This window comes from Pectinophora gossypiella, chromosome 6 (assembly GCF_024362695.1).
Source record: "Pectinophora gossypiella chromosome 6, ilPecGoss1.1, whole genome shotgun sequence".
Taxonomy (NCBI): Eukaryota; Metazoa; Arthropoda; class Insecta; order Lepidoptera; family Gelechiidae; genus Pectinophora; species Pectinophora gossypiella.
This window is the reverse complement of record NC_065409.1, coordinates 7,735,187-7,754,728: the sequence shown is the minus strand read 5'-3', so window position 1 is coordinate 7,754,728 and position 19,542 is coordinate 7,735,187. Positions and strand designations below refer to the sequence as shown.

General features: G+C 37.3%; 1 protein-coding gene across 4 annotated transcripts in view; it reads left to right on the top strand.

Annotated features, from left to right (window-relative positions):
- Positions 1-19,542, top strand: part of LOC126367434 (Ca(2+)/calmodulin-responsive adenylate cyclase) — a 95,664-nt gene that overhangs the window by 64,427 nt on the left and 11,695 nt on the right. For 3 of the 4 annotated variants that reach the window (XM_050010936.1, XM_050010939.1, XM_050010937.1), the window contains 5 exons: positions 6,890-7,001; positions 8,146-8,273; positions 15,915-16,073; positions 18,151-18,295; positions 18,698-18,871. In XM_050010936.1, the coding sequence (XP_049866893.1) occupies positions 6,890-7,001; positions 8,146-8,273; positions 15,915-16,073; positions 18,151-18,295; positions 18,698-18,871 (718 nt within the window). Of the gene's footprint in view, positions 1-6,889; positions 7,002-8,145; positions 8,274-15,914; positions 16,074-18,150; positions 18,296-18,697; positions 18,881-19,542 lie in introns of all 4 variants that reach the window. The other variant, XM_050010938.1, reaches the window with a different exon arrangement.

Here is a 19,542-nt window from a genome sequence, read left to right as displayed (position 1 = left end):
CTAAGTAAAACATAGATTATTTTATCTATCTACTATCTACTCAGCCTGTATCCACCCTATAGACCTCCTCTCTTTCACGCCATCCTTTCCGGTCCTGTGCAAGTCTCATCCACTGCTTCCACCACCATCTGAATGGGGGTCTGCCTCGATATCTCGTTATAGATTATTTTATAACTGGCTATAATAATATGAGTGCTAAGTAGATTTAGAAAACACAATGACAACATCTTCTGAGAGATAAATATACAATAAGTATACTTAACGTTGTTTCAGTTGAATAAATATTTATTCCATAGTCTCTGCATACCCCGGTGGGAAGTAGGCGTGAGTTTATATACGTAAATATTTCATTCTATTTAATTATTTCGTATAATAACAACATTATTCATATGGTTTACTTGGCAACGAATGTTTAAACTGAGTTGGCCCGACACAAACAGGGTGCACATTGTTTGTTCATTAAAATGCAATTGGTGGATATGTTTGTGTTCCATTTTCATTGGATCCCGGGATAAGCAACGTCATAAATTGGTTGCTTTATTTCATTTGGGGAAGGGACACGTACGTATCCTATGTACATAACATACCTAACTACGTACGCGAAAAAATGCGCCATGTTTTGTAGAGATTGCCTTTGTTTAAATCTACCTTGAAAGTACCTTTGTGAATTTTGTGTAAATTAAGGAATACAATACAACCTGGAATGGGATTTTGATTTATTTTGAATCATCTTTACATGTATCTATTATTATAGTAAATTACAGTTACAATACCCAATTATTAACTCTATAACTTACAAAAATAAAAAGTAAGTACGTTAGTTCATTGCTGTTTTTATAAATAATAAAATATTACTTGCAGTATAAAATGCCTATTGCAAAAAAGAAGAAAATAAAAACGTTTTCCTCTTTTTGTTTAAAGGTGATTGTTCAAGATTTTATCGACATTATGCCAGATATATTTTTATAAAACGTTGAATACACTTCAATTTATTATTTATAAATTGATCTTGATAGGTAATTTATTTTTATCCGTATATGCTGAAGGTTAAGTGTGCTTTGTGCCAAGTACCTCTGTACTCTCTGAGTAAAGGAAATAAAATAGTGTGAAGTATGTACCTATTTACTTATATTCGTAAAAATACGTTAGCGATAAAACACAAATAAAATATTGCTTGAGGAGATCGGTGGCGCAGCGGTAAACGCGCTCGGTCTGCGATTGTTGAAGTTAAGCAACTTTCGCAAAGGCCGGTCATAGGATGGGTGACCACAAAAAAGAAAGTTTTCACCTCGAGCTCCTCCGTGCTTCGGAAGGCACGTTAATCCGTTGGTCCCGGCTGCATTAGCAGTCCTTAATAACCACCAAACTGCATTTGGCCCGCGTGGTGGTTTAAGGCCCGATCTCCCTATCCATCCATAGGGAAGGCCCGTGCCCCAGCAGTGGGGACGTTAATGGGCTGGTGATGAAAATATTGCTTCTTTCTGAAAGAATGCAAGAGTATTAAATCAGTCGGCGTACCACATTTTTCGACGGACTTTGCAGAACGTAAAAGTATTTTTGTGACATCGACGTAATAACAATAACTTACGAAAAATTTTTACGATCCTTTTCAGTGTACTTCTTACCTACATTTCAAAGTTAAACCATTGTGTAAATATAATACTACACAATATAATTATTAACATTTCATAAATTACTTTAAAATCACATTAAATTTACCAAAACGAAAACTAAAACGTTTATTTCCTAAGATTGTATTGTATTGTAAGGAATATAATTTACAATTGTAATTCATTATGCAAATTTAATATGCTGAATAATTTATATCGTCTAGGTACTTGGGGAGGATTTGTCGGATAACATTTATTTCTTAGGTACGAATTAAATATTTTATTCTGAAACTCTTTCTGTAATTCATTGATGTATAAAATACATTTTAAAGCCTTTACATCGTTAAATACCTTTTTAAATTAGCTTTCGGAGTGTTTCTCTGCTCTGGTGTGTCTCTGCTTACCCCGGTGGGAAATAGGCGTGAGTTTATGTTTGTATGTATGTTCGGAGTGTTTCTTTTCTTTGATGAATTATATATTTTGAAGAAGATTGGTCGTAAATGTTAATTACAAACTCAGGACATAATTATTAGGTTAATCACAGCCCAATCTTATCAATTACGCCTTCAATAGATGCGTATTGCATGCGGTTTATTTAATATATTGAGTTAGAAGAACTTTATCGCCAACTAAGGAGTTTGTATACCCGTCGGCTATTGATAATTAGATCAATGAGGTGCTTGTTTGCATACAAACTTTGGTTTATTACTTTGTTTCGTAATGAATTTTATATAAATGATTATAAAATAAATACATAATAATTATAGTGTATAAAACGAATTTCAATTGTAAGTATAAAGATTCCGCGGTAATATTAATCCGCCGACAGAGGAAAGAAACCGCTGCGACATTTTCTGTTTCGTTGTTGCGAAATAAAGCCTTCTCGTTTGGCTTTTCTTTTAAATATAAATTATATCGATATATCTATTCAATATATTCGATATTCTTTATTTGCATACTATGATGGTGTACAAGTTTGTAAGTTACATTATGAGTTTCACATCATAGACCCTTTCGGGCACAACAATCGTCGTCGTATCGTCTCTTTATTTATATTTTTTTTTCTTTTAAATATAAACTATATTGTCTCTATCATCAGAAATCCTTACTCTCACTAGGGGGCAGGTTTGTATTTTAATAAGGGCCCTCACGGGGCATTGCAGACTCAATAAGCACATACACAGGATGGAACTGACCGAGTCTCCTTTATGCAGATTCTGCTTAGGGGAAGATGAGACGCCACTACATCTGCTGTGCAGCTGTGAGGCTCTCATACATAGTAGAAGCCGTACACTTGGTGGCCACATAATGGACTCCCAGGAAGTCATGGAGTTTTCTCCCAAAAAGACGTTGGATCTCTTCGAACGGATCGGTCTAGAGGAGGATTTTTAAATGTAGGGATTGAGGTCACAATATATCTGACAAGGTCGCTGTGATCTCGCGGGCTGTATTCGGTTGGGCCCTCACAATTCTCAAATAATAATATCGTCTCTAAATATTAAACTAATAAATACCTAAATGAAATCAAAAATCTCCTTCATAAAGCTCCCATTTTTTTACGGGCCGGAATAAAGTGAGGTTATTTTTAGGTTGGTTTAAGTATACCCTTTTTGGATATCAAACATTTTTAGATTCGTAATGCGGGAGATCGGAAAAGGTTTTGTTCTGTAAGTATTTGAATAACGAATGTTGTCGGAAACGGATGCAAATAGATTGAGAGACCCAAACATAAAAATACTAATAGATGAGCTTGACGTGAATATTTCAGTATTATATTTTAATACCTCTTGTCAAATTCATTGTACCTATTGCGACTATATGGCTAAGTAATTCAAAAAGCCTTTTCTAAAAACAAATTAGGTGTTACTTGTGTTTTTCTCGATATAATTTATTTTTATACACCTTGAAAATTACGTGGATAGAGTCATAATAGGTCTAACCCCGTAATCATAGGAAGCCAGAGCATATTTACCTGAATAAGCCGCAAAACCCTGCGAACCTATATCCGCTCTATAACCATCAATCTCGATTCTAAACTAATCCTGTAATCTTATTAGTCAAGCATTTAATGCTTGGAACTAAATAGATTCACTGCTTAGACTAGATATTTATACAACATTAGAGGTCTAGGATAGGTAAGAGAACCTATTAGGTAGGTACTTACCTACCCAGGCTAAGCAGATTGTATGTTTATTCTCAAAGCGTTATTGTACATACACACACGTACATAAACTCACGCCTATTTCCCACCGGGGTAAGCACAGACTATGGAATTCCAAATGCTTCGACACTGGTACACTTCTCTTGCAAAAATAAAAAAAGTGAAAAAAGAAGAAAGAAAAGTGTTATTGTAATCGTTTATTATTATTATTACATATAACGGTTCTAGCAGATACCAACTTAATTGTAGTTTAGTTGTAAAACTCGCTCTGTCTCTTTTTTGCACTTACAGTTAGAGGAGAATAGCATTTCTAGAATTGTCAAAAGTTAATTTTAAGTTTGTGTCTGTCTGAATCCGCACCATGTGTCTAATATAAAAAAAAAATAAAGAGCTATAATACGCAGTGTTCATCCCGTAACTGATATACTAAAATTACGACATAATTAGACTGATTTTACCTTATTAAATATAATATAACTACGCATCGTCCCAATCAAAATTATATTGCGAGTAAAGAGAAGGGGGTTAAAATGGCCACATCGAAGCAATTCATCTAAGAAAGCAATATTGCTATTTGACATTTGTTTGCATTGCGCACTTACTTTTATATGCGCAAATGTCAAATTGCAATATTGCTTTTTACATTGTTTGCTCTTTAGATGAATTGTTTGGATGTGGCTTTTTTAACCCACCAGGCATCTTTAAAAGTGACTACTTTAATAAGAATTAAAAGTATACATGGCAGGTATATTAATCGTTCAAGACACGTCTGGCGGTGATTACGCCAACGATCCAAAGCGGGTGTAACAGTCGTAGACAGGAAGTCTGTTGCCCACTTGATCCTTTTAGGCTAAACGGATATTCAGTCGACGGGATTGTCCGTCTGGACCGCTACTTACGCCTACCCTGTCTGGGCTGATAGGGTTACATTAGGTACCTACAAAGGCTGTTGGACTATTGTTTGTTGACAGTTGTTGGTAGCATTATGAGTTATGAGACTGTTAACAAACAGATTGGATTTATCTTCTTGTTGTTTCTTAGCGAATAAGGCAAAGTTTATTTGAATCCTTGTTAATCCTTTTGTCGAATAAAAAGCTTTCTATATTACTTAAAAAATAGGTCGGCTTTGTTTAGATTTTATTATATACTTATAATCTTTGTCACAAGCCAATCAAGGATAATCCACCGTCCATGAAAAGTCCATCGTGGGCTATTAGGTAGTTACAAATTTTTATGGCGTGTTTGCGTCGTTTGTAGGTAGGTGTGCTCCGTCAGTGGTCCGACATGGCTGCGCCGTGTCATCTCGTTATATCCTCACTTTATTGGGGTTTGGCGTGCCTTCAGGCTGTTTTTACGAGCGTGCGCCTCACCAGCCAAGTTTTTTACCCGCTATTGCGGAAAAACTCCGTCTGACAAACCTTTTTGTGTCTAGACATGTAATAATCCTCCGCGATATTGAAATAAATTGGGCTGCTACAAAAAGATTCAAGTTTGTATTGTACATTAGAAGATAACATTCTTTTTTATTAGAAGGCACTATGCGATGTAAGTTTTAGAAAGCTTTACATTTCGCTTCCAAATATTGGAATATTATTTTGTTTTCCCAAACAACAAATCATGACAAGTTTGTTTGTACAGGGTTGTCCATCAAAAGGATGGATCCGTCTTGTATTATGTACAAACCTCTAGCAGACTGCGGCTCCTAAGAGGATTATTATGCCATTCCGCCAAAGAATTTTATATCGACAATGCCGTGATTCTTACATCACCCAAGGGACTCATTTTGTTTCCGTCCGTTCTACTCTATTATGAAATAACTTCATATAAAAATTCTCGGTAACTTCCACTTTTCTATTAATAGAATGTTGTAAATCTAGTTTTATTTAATCGTTCCGTAAATACTCTCACAAAACTCGAGGAAATACAGAAAGAGATTGATAATGTTTAAATGAATGAAGGTTGCATGGAAGAAATTGCCGCATGAGCAATAGGCCCGCCTGTTGCCTTTCTGTATCTTTTTCCTTATTTCTGTATCTTGTGGCCATTGTGCTCAACAAAGTATTTTATCTATGTATCTATGAATTTAAAGTGCTTTCCGTAATGCATACTATTGTTAATATTTCGTTACGTAACAAAATGATGACTTCTTCTTTCATCTAAGTACCTATTATGTAAACGATATAAGCACCACAATATAATCTAAGCACATTCTAAGTACCTACCTACAATAAACTGTTTCTGAAATTGTTTGCGTAAAATAAACAGTTTATTGTGAGGAATATCCTGTTTATTCGACTTTTTTCTAATATTATACTCCTGTAAGCCTATTGATTCTGATCGGCCTATAGTTAGATACACAATTACATTATTGGAAATCCAAAGTTCAAGCTATGTCTCTAACAGATTGTATTACCTATCTTAACTTCTGGAAAGGTTGCTCGGGGATTTCATTAGGTAGGTACTCTCGGATTTGCTCGTACATGAAGTATGATAGTTAAATTTGTAGGTACCTGTAATACCTACGTAGATGATTTTAAAGTCTTGATATTTTAGTTTGTTTGTGCTATAAGGCGATCAGTTTGCTTATAAAATCAATCACCCATCGATGTGCGTCGTAATTTTGTTCTAAATATACGGAAATCCATTATGTCTATGTTTCTTATTAGTATGGTGATTAATCTTACATATTTCGAAGTTTGGATTATTTACGGATTGTATAACAAATCCATTTAGGTTCATCTATTTTTACCACCGCTTAGTCATATCAATAAACATCATATGAGCAAGACATTTTTTCCACAAAATGTGTTGATGTTCAAACCGATAAAATATTAGGAAAGAATTCAATAGACACACTTTTAAGTCGTAATTGAAAAAACTCAAAATAAGTATTCTTACTTGAATTGTTTGCGATTGAGATTAATTATGTTGTTGGAAAAACCTATGTGATGTGTATGCGCCATCGATTTTCATGACGCGATACTATTCAACGTGGTTCGCACAAAATGTAATATTGGGTTAAGAGTTAGCTTCGCGATCCAGAGCTCTCGAGTTCGAATCCCTGTGGGAACATAATCACAAAAATGACTTTGTGAAATAATGTTATTATTTGTTGCAGCATTCTGTTCGCCGACATCGTGGGCTTCACGGTGCTCGCGTCGCAGTGCAGCGCGCAGGAGTTGGTGCGGCTACTCAACGAACTGTTCGGACGATTTGACCAACTTGCCAATGTAAGATGCGTATTATATCATAAAATAAACAGTCTACAAACGTCTCACTGTTGGGCCCCTCTCCCTCAATCAGACAGAGAGAGTGTGGAGCATACTCTAACCGTGTTGCCCCTCTGCGGGTTCGTCGATAGGTGTTTGGTCGTCTGAAGGCTGGCTTGGGTTAACGACTATTAACTGTGTCATTAGCGCTCTAAAGCTTGTAGGAGCTCAAATGGAAATATACTTGACAATAAAACAATATAGTAAAGAATAACGATGATTGACTGACCACTCAAAGCGGGCCTGAGAGAAGATAAGTTTTAATAACCAATAGAATTTCGAGAGCGAAACTTCACGTGTCAACGTGAAAGTTTGTTGGATGTTATACACATCTGGGGCGTTAAAGAGACCATAACAAAGCAAATCATCTAAAAAAACAAAGTTGTAATTTGACATTTGCGCATATAAAAGTAAGTGCCCAATACAAACGAATGTCACATAGCACTATTGCTTTTTTAGATGAATTGCTTTGATGTGGCCTTGTTAACTCATCTTGTCTCCGCTCCGCTTCGGGTCTTAAAATTGCTTAATCCTATTGATCGATATAATAAATGAATAAGTAAAATTGAGCCATAGATTGCATAGCTTAACAGTGTAATTATAGAGCAGTGATAATATGTTCATATCTACGTATGAGCACAGAGCATAGAATAATCCTAAGAATAGAAAGGGCAACTTCACCCCCGATATTTGTTGCCGCTAAGGTTACACACATACACAGTGTGATAGTTTTCTACTATCGTGTAGGTTATGAGGTGGTTTAGTTACCAACCTCAGCAACCCTGGTGTTAGGGTTGTTACTGAGCCGCCAAATGCCCCTTACATGACTCATGTAACGACTAGATGCGCACTTACATCAGTAAGTAGTAACCGGGACGACCGTGTCTTCCGAACCACGGATCACCTCATCTTACTTTCGGATAATCGGGTGATCAGCCTGTCCTGTCCTAACCAATCCAGGGTCATTATTGTGAGTGAGTAAGTGATACGTCGCGTCCCCGCCGGGATTCGAACCTGGGACCTCCGGAACGCTTAATCACTGCACCTTGAGACTTTTGTGTAGTTCCCGGTGTGTGCTATGAGTATAATGAGCATTGTGTACCAGGACAACCACTGCCTCCGCATCAAGATCCTGGGTGACTGCTACTACTGCGTGTCCGGGCTGCCCGAGCCGCGCTCCGACCACGCGCGCTGCACCGTCGAGATGGGCCTCGACATGATCGACGCCATTGCGTGAGTCAATCAGCTGTTTATTCTCTGAAGCATTTTGTATGCAGGACGATACCGTCCGCATCGAGACCCTGAGTGTGTGCTACTACACATGAATCAGCCCGTGCTCCAATGCATAATCTTCTTTCACCCTAATGTTGCCTGGCAGAAATTGCTGTTTAGCAATAAGGCCGCCTATTGTGCTTATGTTTTATTCGTATGTCCTTTGTATAAGTTATTGTGCAATAAAGTATTATTGATTAATTGATGAATCTAGTCGATGATCGCACAGTTGGACAAAGGCTGAATTAACTACTGAACTATATTTGCCACGAAGTTGTGAAGGACAAGATCCAACCCATACAGTAATAAAGTTTCATGTACGATAAATTTAGACTTTCGTTGAAGATAATACGAAGACTTACCTATCATTGTAAGATCAAATGCGTGGATGATGCTCTCATTTACCCGAAACGTATTTTGAGCATCATTCGTTTTATCGTTGGCAACATTGTTACTGAACTACGATCCCAGATCAATCATAACGCATCAGAGACTTTCGACATCTTTATTAGATTACTTCGCGCGTTCCCTTCATAGACGAGCCAGAAATAACACATCGTTGGTTATTTCGACCCTGTTAAGCCGGTATTACTCACGGAATATGAGAAATTGTTTACGAAAAGGTTGTTCAGGTTCAGTTCGTTTAATTAACAGAAACAAAGACGCGAGTTGGTAAACCTCAATTTGTGAGGGACTGTCTCTGCTGTGGGAATTAAGCGCGGCACACGGCTGAGCCCTCTAGACAGAAGGCCCTGTGAGCCAAGACCGCTAATTTGAACCTCAATTTTCCACGACCGTGCTCTGATGTGATTCACAACCAAACAGTATCGTACCCTGCGGGTGCAAAGCCAATATTTCATGGCCTTTCTTCGAGTATTGCGGTTGGTAAAATTGTATTTATAATTTGTGTTCCTTTGAGTGCCTAGGTATGTAAGTTGTAACGACCTTAAAATAAAGAGTTATTTACTGGAAACGTAATATTTTACTACTGAACAGCAGTTCACACAGGTAGTGTGAGCAGGCGGGCGCGTTGAGTGCGCAGCGGAGCGTGTGTAGATACGCGCTTATCTGCGCATTGCTCATCAAAGGAGCTAAATATATTCTTTGTGATCGCAGCCTGCCCACTGTGCCGTTGAGGTGGTCCTGTGAAGGTCAATAGGCCGCACGTTCCACTTTGTCCACAAAGGACTTCGTCATATTGTCGATAAATGTCGAGAAAGTATTACGAAGTAAATGATACTACTTCCAGTCGTAAATCAAAGGATCCAAATCGAAGTTTTGAATGGTAAACGATAAAATACAAAGTAAAAGGTAAATGTTGGGGATATTTTCCGTCGTTCACTTATTCCATTCGTCCATTGCAACGGGCGTTGTGTAAGCAGACCGCGAACGTTATAAGATTGTGGTGGACAATCAACACCCGCGCGCGACCGCAGACCAGCCTCAGAATATCCCTACTTGTGTACTCGCCTCGCATGTCAGACACATGTGAGAATGTACGGTCTAACACGCTCGACTATGTTGAAGCGTACATTCCAACGTAAATGTCGAGTTCTACAATGAAACACTCCAATAAGGCTGTCATGAAGTTGTTTATTATCAAAGTGAAATACGAGAAACGGACTACACGGTTGCTTCTGGTAATTACCAACTAGATAAAATTTAAATTGGCGACGCGACGGGAATATTAGCAGTAGCTGTGGCGTTAATTCAACTTGTTATGAAGAGATATTGCTGTAATATTATGCAAAAGCTGGGTGTCCTCATTGCTCGGCCGACCCTCCACGAAATTGGTAAATATTTTCGGGCATTACTCTTCTGTTTTTATCCCATTTTATTAACGTAAAAAAATATTCATAATATTAATTTGTAGTCCATTACTTAGTCTGTGGAGTTATTGCTACGTGAGATCGAAGTTATAATATCGTTTAACAGTAAACAAAACGTCTATGTTTAAGGTCTACCTACATTCGTCCAATAATTTCTTTTTAAATTATTGAGCGAAATGTGTTGACGTTTCTACCGCTGAGTTGGCGATTTGTTTACATTGTTTACGCAGACGAATTGAATTTATTTATCAAATTGGAAGGTTGTCGGCTGTCGGATGGTATCAACACATCGATGAATTGGAGCAAAACATAAAAAATGTTCAAAGCTTCCGTCGCTTAAATTAGTAGTGACGAATTCGAATTCTTTATATTTCGGTGGAAAATTGAGTTATGGTTTAGGTTTCAAACGTCAAAGGTCAACACCATTATTTTAGTAAACAAAATGTGTTTATCACTAGTGATCGAGCGGACAACTGCCAATTAACTTTAGTCATTAGCCACAAAATACCGTCTATAAATAGACGTCCTAACGTGTGACGCGCCGGCGCTTACAGAACAGCTAGTATAATGCAACTAGCCAGGCGGTGTATTAGCTCCAATATGAATGGAAAAGTAAACAAATGGCTGCGTTTTATCACTGTGTTCCACAGCTGCGGGCTGTTTGCCGGCTACCAACATGCAATTTGTGGACAAACTCCGAGTGGGCAACGATTGCGGGCTTCAAATTGAAATGCGCCGGTCATATGACGTGTTCGCAATCGCTTTTGTCCGTGATAGTGCTCGATAATTTTTCATTTAGTAGTGCCGACTAGTCTACAGCGTTTATTTATTACTTCCAGAGTATTTTTCAAAATGTCCTCAGTCGTGTCATGCTACGAGATATAACATTTTCAACTATCTTACCTACTTTATTTGACACATTTTTATAACAAGTTCAAAAATACTTAGTTGGTATAGTTTTCTGTATGAACAATTTCTTTATAGCATTTTCCTCTATGAATGTAATCAATCATTGGATTTATCCAAATATTTAGTACAAAATCAAACTACGTCTTTGAAGTTAATTTGTAAACATTGTGGAAAGGTATCTGGTGTAAGAGCAATTGCTGAGTATTTATTTTAGTCAAGAACACCGGCACTGAAGTTTGAGTTTCACGAGCTCGTATTTTCAGGGTAATTTATAATGTTTTTGATGCCAATTTTACTTGAACAGATTACGATGTTACGTATATACTTTGCAAGTGAATAATTTTACACATTTTTGTTTGCATGGCATTCCGCCTACGCCACTTGTTTATTTACAACTTAATAAATTAGAAGTTACGAGGTGTTACTCTGACTTTATAGTACATAGATAGATAGATAGATAAAATCTTTATTTAGGTTTAAGACATTATTAAAATTTGAACATAAGTAGTTGAAATGTATGTAAGACTTAAAACTTGTAGGTATTCCTTCTTCATTTCTCATTGTACATATCTACTTTTGTTAAATTGTTTATAATGGACTGAACATGAATTTGTTTGTTTAAGCTTAAGATCAGCATTCGCTGTTCGAGTGTGCGTAGATTATCTATCCATGCTACAACTTGGTACAACACTGACTCCCCCTTATCAGGCTATTCCGTAGAGTCGTAGTATTATTGGACTCGTGATGTGGTTACTAGTCTTAACCGCCTGAGGACCTACAATTTGACATAGTTTAGGTAATATAATTGCTGTTACCTAAATAAAAATGTATGACATGTGTCGCATATCCATAGCTAAGATATTGGAAAATATCATGTCCCGAAATCACAATTGGAGTAAATTGGTCTACGGATTTCTGCGACTTCCCAAAATCACGAACGACAAACAAGAATACTTTTCTACACAAAAAACTTTTTGTAACTTAGTAAAATATTCATCTGCAACATTTATGTTTGTCGTAGGTGTACGATAGGTCGACATCAAAGTATCATATCCTCTAGGGATAAGCGGGTAAATAGATGTTCCTTCCGGGGTCTGTTCACCCGAGTAATTTCGTATTCAAGGGTTCATTCGTGTAGTGACGGGCATGATGTATGTAGAAGGGTAACTGCGGTACAGGGGGTGCGGGAGGGCGGTGAAGGGCCGTCACACTAATGGTATTGCAAATAATCTCTGTAGGATCCCTAAGGGCTGATGGACAAATGTTTCATAATATCATTGCGTTGACGTAAACAAAGTCAAATTAACATATGATAATAGCGTTAAGTTAACCGTCCTCGGATTAACTTGGCATCTGCCTACGCTAACTTACGCTCGGATTATAATTCAATTATGTTTTGCATATACCTACTACACGAGCACATGCTGTAACGATACTCGAACATGAAGTAAGTATGCTAAAATGCTGCTTACAATATTGGCATCTCGTAATGAATAAGGTATTTTAGTGGAGACCCTAACATGTGAACGAGAGGATAAATTGTGTAACATTTGTAAGTGCTGACCGCGGATCTACCTACAAAGTAAAGTTACAATCAAATCAGCTTTCTATGTCCAAATTTTGGTCTATAATGGACAAGATACTAGTGGGAGACAGGTCCGGGAAGTTACTATTCACTTTTCAAGGAGCAAAAGTTGTGACGTTTTAGCCAAAATGATTTCTAAGGCACAACTAAACGAAAGGTTAGAGGAAAATCCGGGAAATATAATAAAATGTTTAGTAATCCATTTCCCGCGGCGTAGAACTTGTTACTGGTTTTGACAGTAGAACTCCACTATCTTGTTGTGTAGGTGACCTACTTTCTGGACTGGATAACCAATTAAGCCATTTGTCGATTCGAACGTGCTACAAACAAATATGCGGATAATGTTCTTCGGATCGTGTGGGTTGTGAGGTGGATTGCCAACCCCATCGACCCTGGTGTCAGGGTTATTATTGAGCCGCCATAGGCTCATATACTACCATGAACCATGTAAATGTATGGACTATGATTTATATCAACCATTGTACAAATACTTCCAAAAACAACTTATACTCCACCAGGATACGAACTTGCGACCAAAAGTTTCAAGACACAGACAGGGAGGTGTCTGATTATTATAGCTTCGTACTATTGGAGTGGTTGATTGACGTGAAGTGAGTCATGGCCAGGTACTAAACAACCGGGAAATTAATTTCTAAACCTAATTAAAGTAGTTGAGAGTTGCCACCAAATCGCTTGTTTATGTAGGTACTTACCTACATAAGTAGGTACATAAGTAAGTTGCAACAGCTTTTCGGGAAACGACAGTAAAGAGAACAAAATATAAGGATTGACGTGTCAATTCCATACGTTTTATCAATTTCAATGTCGTTTTTCTTAATCGTTTGCCACTTGGCTACCTCCCCTGGAAAATTATGACGTCAACCCTAACAGTCCGAACATTTTGTTATTCCTGTCTGTTATTATAATAACGCCTCGTTAATGTTTAGTGACCCAATTACGCTATTGCTCTTCTTTTGGACACTGACAGCATATGACACATGCAGTGGCTTCTATTTCATTATAATGGAATATGTTTTGCGTAACCTACGAGTTTAATATTAAAGTGAGCAAAAACATTTTTTTATGAAACTCTTGTTTTATAGAACATACCTAATTGTAATGGAGGACATAAAAGTTGCCAGTTGCCAGAAGCATAACAATTGTGTTTGTAGATCTAACATAGAATTGAATTATCACCTAAAATTAAATTATATCTATGCTTATATGCTCATATATAGCCCAATTCACGGCAATGCATGATACATGAATGTACCTCATGTCAAATTATTTAATTTTATTCCACTTATTTCATACGCAACGGTTCTGATAAATAATTTAAACAGATGACACTGCCTTTTGTCGCGTTTCAGTGTAGCCACTAAATCATTGTCGCTTTAATTTAGGTGTGTCATTTAATATAATTATTTCCCACTCACTCCTGTTATCTCAAGTTAATGTGCCCTGTCTCTATCGTTGTAACGTTGCTTTAATAAATACCATCAGCGATTATTATATCCCGCAGATAAATGTTGCTGGAAACATTTTCTTTGACTGTTTTTTTTTGTACTCTGCCAACATTTTATTTAAATTAATATAGAGATGAGCCGAATACAAGTTTGGCTGCCGAACGACCAAACACCATAACCGTATAATACATATTAACATCAGCAACTATTATGATTGACCACATTAGTTGCTCATGGCCATAAATATAGAATAGTCAAATTATGCTCTACATTTTAAAACTATTCGTCAAAAAGTAAAATCGACTTCTTCAATTAATTCAATGACCTAATTGGAAACCGAAACGTTCGCCACCGATATTATTATCCAGTTTCCCCGTTAATTAATTGGCAATAACTTCGGAGTGATGTACATTTATCCTTTCTTCAAGTTTCGGTTGAGTCTTCCAATTAATTTATTTTGGAAATTGCATTCATGAAATTATAACCAACAGTTTCAATGAAACAGATTCCCTAATAAACAGGAGATCCTCTTTTATGTGTTATTCTTTGTATAAATTCAATAGATCCCGGGCAAAATAATGCGTTTCAATAGTAAGTAGATAATCTCTCCTAAACTCTTAGTAAAAAGTCGTCTTGTATTCACGATGTCATGAATTTCAAAACAATCGGTATGCGATGTGTTAGGGTCAACTAAAGCTTATTGATCAAACCCAAGCATAAAAAGGTATTAGCGATATATTATAATCATATTTATGAATACATTTTGAAACTGACAAATAACTATTATCTTCGTGTAACATGTATCTCTTGTTAATATATTACCCAGTGTACAAGAAACTGGTTAATAAATTCGCTAGGAAATACAGAATTCTAACAAGTCTTTCGGGTAAAATAAATATGAGAAGAATCACAAAGTAAATTGTAATGTTGTTAAACATGTAGATTTACGAGTCCGGGCGAGTCCACTGGGCACCGAGAAATAACGAGGCTTATTTTTCTTTCGTCGGATTTATTGCCAGCTCTATAGTTTAATCGACCATTCCATTCGACCTCACCTCTAGTGTCTGCTTGTACGGAATTCAAAATATAAATCTTTTATGTTCCGTAAAATTAATTGTCTGTTGTTTCGTGAAACATTGGAACAATCAAAATTATTTAAAACGATTTATAACGTTTTTAAATTACGTTCCGAATCGATCTTTTCGTACGTCCATAAATATTCAGGCGCCACATGCCACTATATTACAATATCCCCCAACAAATATCCAGATAAATATTTGGACTTTATTGCCAAGTAATAAAATATAAAACCGGTCACTGGCGTGAGCTTTGGTGATGGCACATACCGAAAGTTAGTCACGAACTCTTCTCATATTTTCCGTTGTTTTGGTATCTACAGTAAAAGCAATTTTTGTTTTTTCATTGTTTTGTATGTTTATGGTAGAAAATACGGAAGTCATCTGTCCCAATCTTATAACTCATGGCTCCGGCCTACGTGTTACCAAAAGAAACCTAAATAATGTGTAAGTATCGACGGTGTCTATTTTTAGGATATGCAGAATATCCAATTGGCTTAATTAGTTAAGCATTTCGTCCGCAAAATGTGGATCTAAAAAGTGGTCTGCGTTATGTGTCAGACCGTCCTCATCTCTTTTTGCTTGATGGAATGTCCATTGTATTTAGACATGTTGAAGAAAAATCCTTCACTACCTAATACTTCAAAGACAATGAAATTAAATGATTTTACTATAAACAATAAAAATAATAATAAACGTTTATTGCATGAATGACTTACTTTTGTTTCGTATTGCAGGTCGGTGGTGGAGGCGACAGACGTACAACTGAACATGCGCGTGGGCATCCACACGGGGCGCGTGTTGTGCGGCGTGCTGGGCCTGCGCAAGTGGCAGTACGACGTGTGGTCCAATGACGTCACACTCGCCAACAACATGGAGGCGGGTGGAGAACCAGGGTAAGTCCTTCTTTAAGTTATATCTAAGGGGCACTTGTTGAGTAAACTTAGATGCGCTCAATTATTGGATATATTTTTACCTCTTTGTGATGCCTGTCATCTAATCGTTATCGATTAAACACAATTTTCACCTTTCAACATGTGCTTCCATCACAATGTGACACTTAGGTCTAATGCTGTCTAATTACTAACTCCCTTAGTAATTGATTAGGTTATTAATACAACTGCGAAAGGGGTTGGGGCGAATTTCAATGGCAGTTCTAGAAAATAGGATATTGCGAATTAGTTTATAATTTTATAGAGATCTTTTATTAAAATATGACTCATAGAGTTGGATAGTTGATCGAGCATTACCATATTTTGTCTTGTTTTGATCGAACGTCGGAAAATTCCGTTTAAGTAACATCCATAAATCAGTACATCTTTCTTGCCCTATTTTCTTTACTTACTTAGTTCGCAGTCTAAACGTATTACCGACACGTGTGGTAAATTTAGAAGCGACTTGTAAATTTTCCGCTAGTTTTTATTCGGGGCCAATAGAATAGCAAATTCTGGCAATAAATCTTCGTATCCCGCAGCGGTCTACCTATATTCCCTGTAAACGTAATAGGCGCGTATAAGATTTATGGAATTCAATTAGGCTCGAGTGTTTCACCGTGATTTCACCCTTGTTCTGCTGACTTGAGGAGTCTTGAGGAGTCCATTATGGCCATGCGAGTACCTAATCATGTAATTAATACTGCTTTTCAGAATTGCCTTTTAAGTCTTAATCATGAAAATAAGTAGGTAGTTATTTATATCTTACATAGGTGAAACCGAAAACATAATCAGCGTTAAAGTTTTTACTAGTTAGTTAAGTAGACACATATAAGTATGTGGATTTTTTTTGTTAGCATTTAGTTTGTTATAGTGTTATATATTTGTGCTATTTTGCTGTTTCCCAAAAAAAATAAAAAATAAAAATCATAATCTCCCTATCGTTATCCCGTTTTCATAGGGTCCGCTTACCTAACCTGAAGATTTGTCAGGTCCGGTTTTTTACATAAGCGACTGCCTGTCTGACCTTCCAACCTGGGAAGGGAAAAATAAAGGTTAGGTCAGATACCTAACCTTTATTGGGCTACCGGGTATGTGAATTTCCTTCATCGCTGAGCACGTGATAATCATTTATGATAGAAACATGAATTCGAAAAACGGGTTTATGCCGGTGCTGGATTTGAACTTGCGACCTTACAGTGAGAGTCAAGCGTTCTTCCAACTGGGCTACCACGGCTACCCAAACCAAAAACAAAATGGTCAAACAAAATTATATTTTCATGCACTACGCTTTAACTTCGCATTATTGGTTATTGGCGAAACAAACAATTTAATTGAGTTCGTACTTATTATAGCAATCAATGTAGGTACCTAGGTATCTGTTTTAATTTGGGGCCAATTACCCCATCACGTGTAATTAAATATCCGGAACCCGCAGTGAAGCAGCGTGGTAGAGTATGATCCATACCCCCTTCGGTTGATTGGGGGCGGCCTGTGCCCAGTGCTGGGACGTATGTAGGCTATTTATGTTTCTTTTGAATATTTATTTTTATAATAATATAGAATCGCGTTTGGCCACAATCTCACCTGATGGTAAGCGACGATATGGTCTTGGGTGGATCACATTTACCAAGCATATGCCTATTCACTCTAGCCTTGAAGGCTCCCAAATCAACAAGTGGGAAAAACAGATGACGGTAGGCAGTTCCAATCGTTCGCTGTTCGCATCAAAAAGGAAGAGGCGAAACGTTTAGTGCGGATTGTATATCGACAACATAAGGATGAAATGCCTGCCGACGCCTAGTTACCCGTAGTTGGAATGGAGTGGGTGGAATTACTCGTGAAGTTCCTGGCACACTCACCAAAGTGTCCTATAAAGGCCGACATACAAGCTACCTTTTCTTATGTTATGTAATTAACAATACGGGCGTAGAGTACCGATCTAGTGACGACTAAAATCAGAGACTACTAGATTAAAAATTACCATTTATTAAACCACAATTTTCATACCAAGTTCTAAATCCAAGCATACCTTTTTCAGGCGGGTCCACATAACACAAGCAACATTGGACAGTCTCGGTGGAGCATACGAAGTGGAGCCAGGTCACGGTGCTAGTCGCAACGCGTATCTGAGGGACCACTCCGTTCAAACATACTTCATCATCCCACCGCCTAGGCGGAGAAAAGTGAGTTATATTATTATCGGCTAATAAAATGTATTACCACGCGTCTCGTGGTTGCACTCCGAATGAATATCCAGATACGTCCCGTAGATATTAACTTAATTTACTCGTCGCCTTGTCGGTATGGGAAACCTTGTTTTCAATATAACCTTTGATTTTTTATAACCTACCTACTTACATTTATATCAGTAGGCTCTGAACGGCAACCGCGCCGAGCGCGGCGCGAATTATATCGAGGCTTTCGACCAATAGCCGTTTGACGTGTGGACGTCAATCGACGTAGATGGCTACGTAGATAGCATTCGTATCGTTTAGTGGTCGATCGAAGCACTCAATATAATTTAGCGCCGTAAAAAAGTAAATTCATTATGAATTGCTCTTGCTACAACTAATGATTTGTTTTAGATGTGCCTATCGACAGGCGTGGGTCTAGGGTCAGGGTCGCGACGGAAGCTCTCCTTCAAGAACGTGTCCAACGTGGTGGTACAGCTTCTCCACTCCATCAAGTTCAACGTGGACGTGCCCTTCTCCAACATGGCCGCTTCCCCACAGGAACTCAAGGCCAATGCCGCGAGGAAGGTAAGCCTTGTACGTGTTACTACGCTTTGATTATACCAGTTTCTTTAAGATATACCTACATACAACTTTTATCCGTGATAGTTCTAATGTGGTTATATTGTGAAATATAATTATCGTATTGTTTCGTGTTTTGGCACTCTTGGAACTCTTTATTGATCAAATAGGAACTAGGCATAGACACCAAAGCACGTCACAATACACCGCAGATTGTATTCCATAGCACAGCTCATGGACATGGTTAAATGTACAGTCATGAGCAATATAATGTACCCACTTTAGGACTCTGTCGCACTAACATATTTGACATTTAGTGAGACTTACAGTTCAATTTGTCAAAAAAGTTAATGTGACATGGTACCAAAGTGTATACATATTAATGCTCGTGACCGTACCTAACTATGTCTATGTCCGCGAATTTATTTCTTGATTTCTTATATATTTATGTAAACGAGTGTTTTCTCATCTGAGTGATACATCTCAATCTTCAAAGGTAAGTTAATATTGCTTTATTTTCTTGATTTTTATTCCTGTGATATTTCCGTAACTTTAATTTTCTTAAATTATTTATAACGCTACTATAGCATCGTACAATTTTATTATGCTACGAAAGTATTTTAGTGTAAAGAAGTACCTATTCTTCACAGTAGTAAATAGTCACGTACCTAAATCTC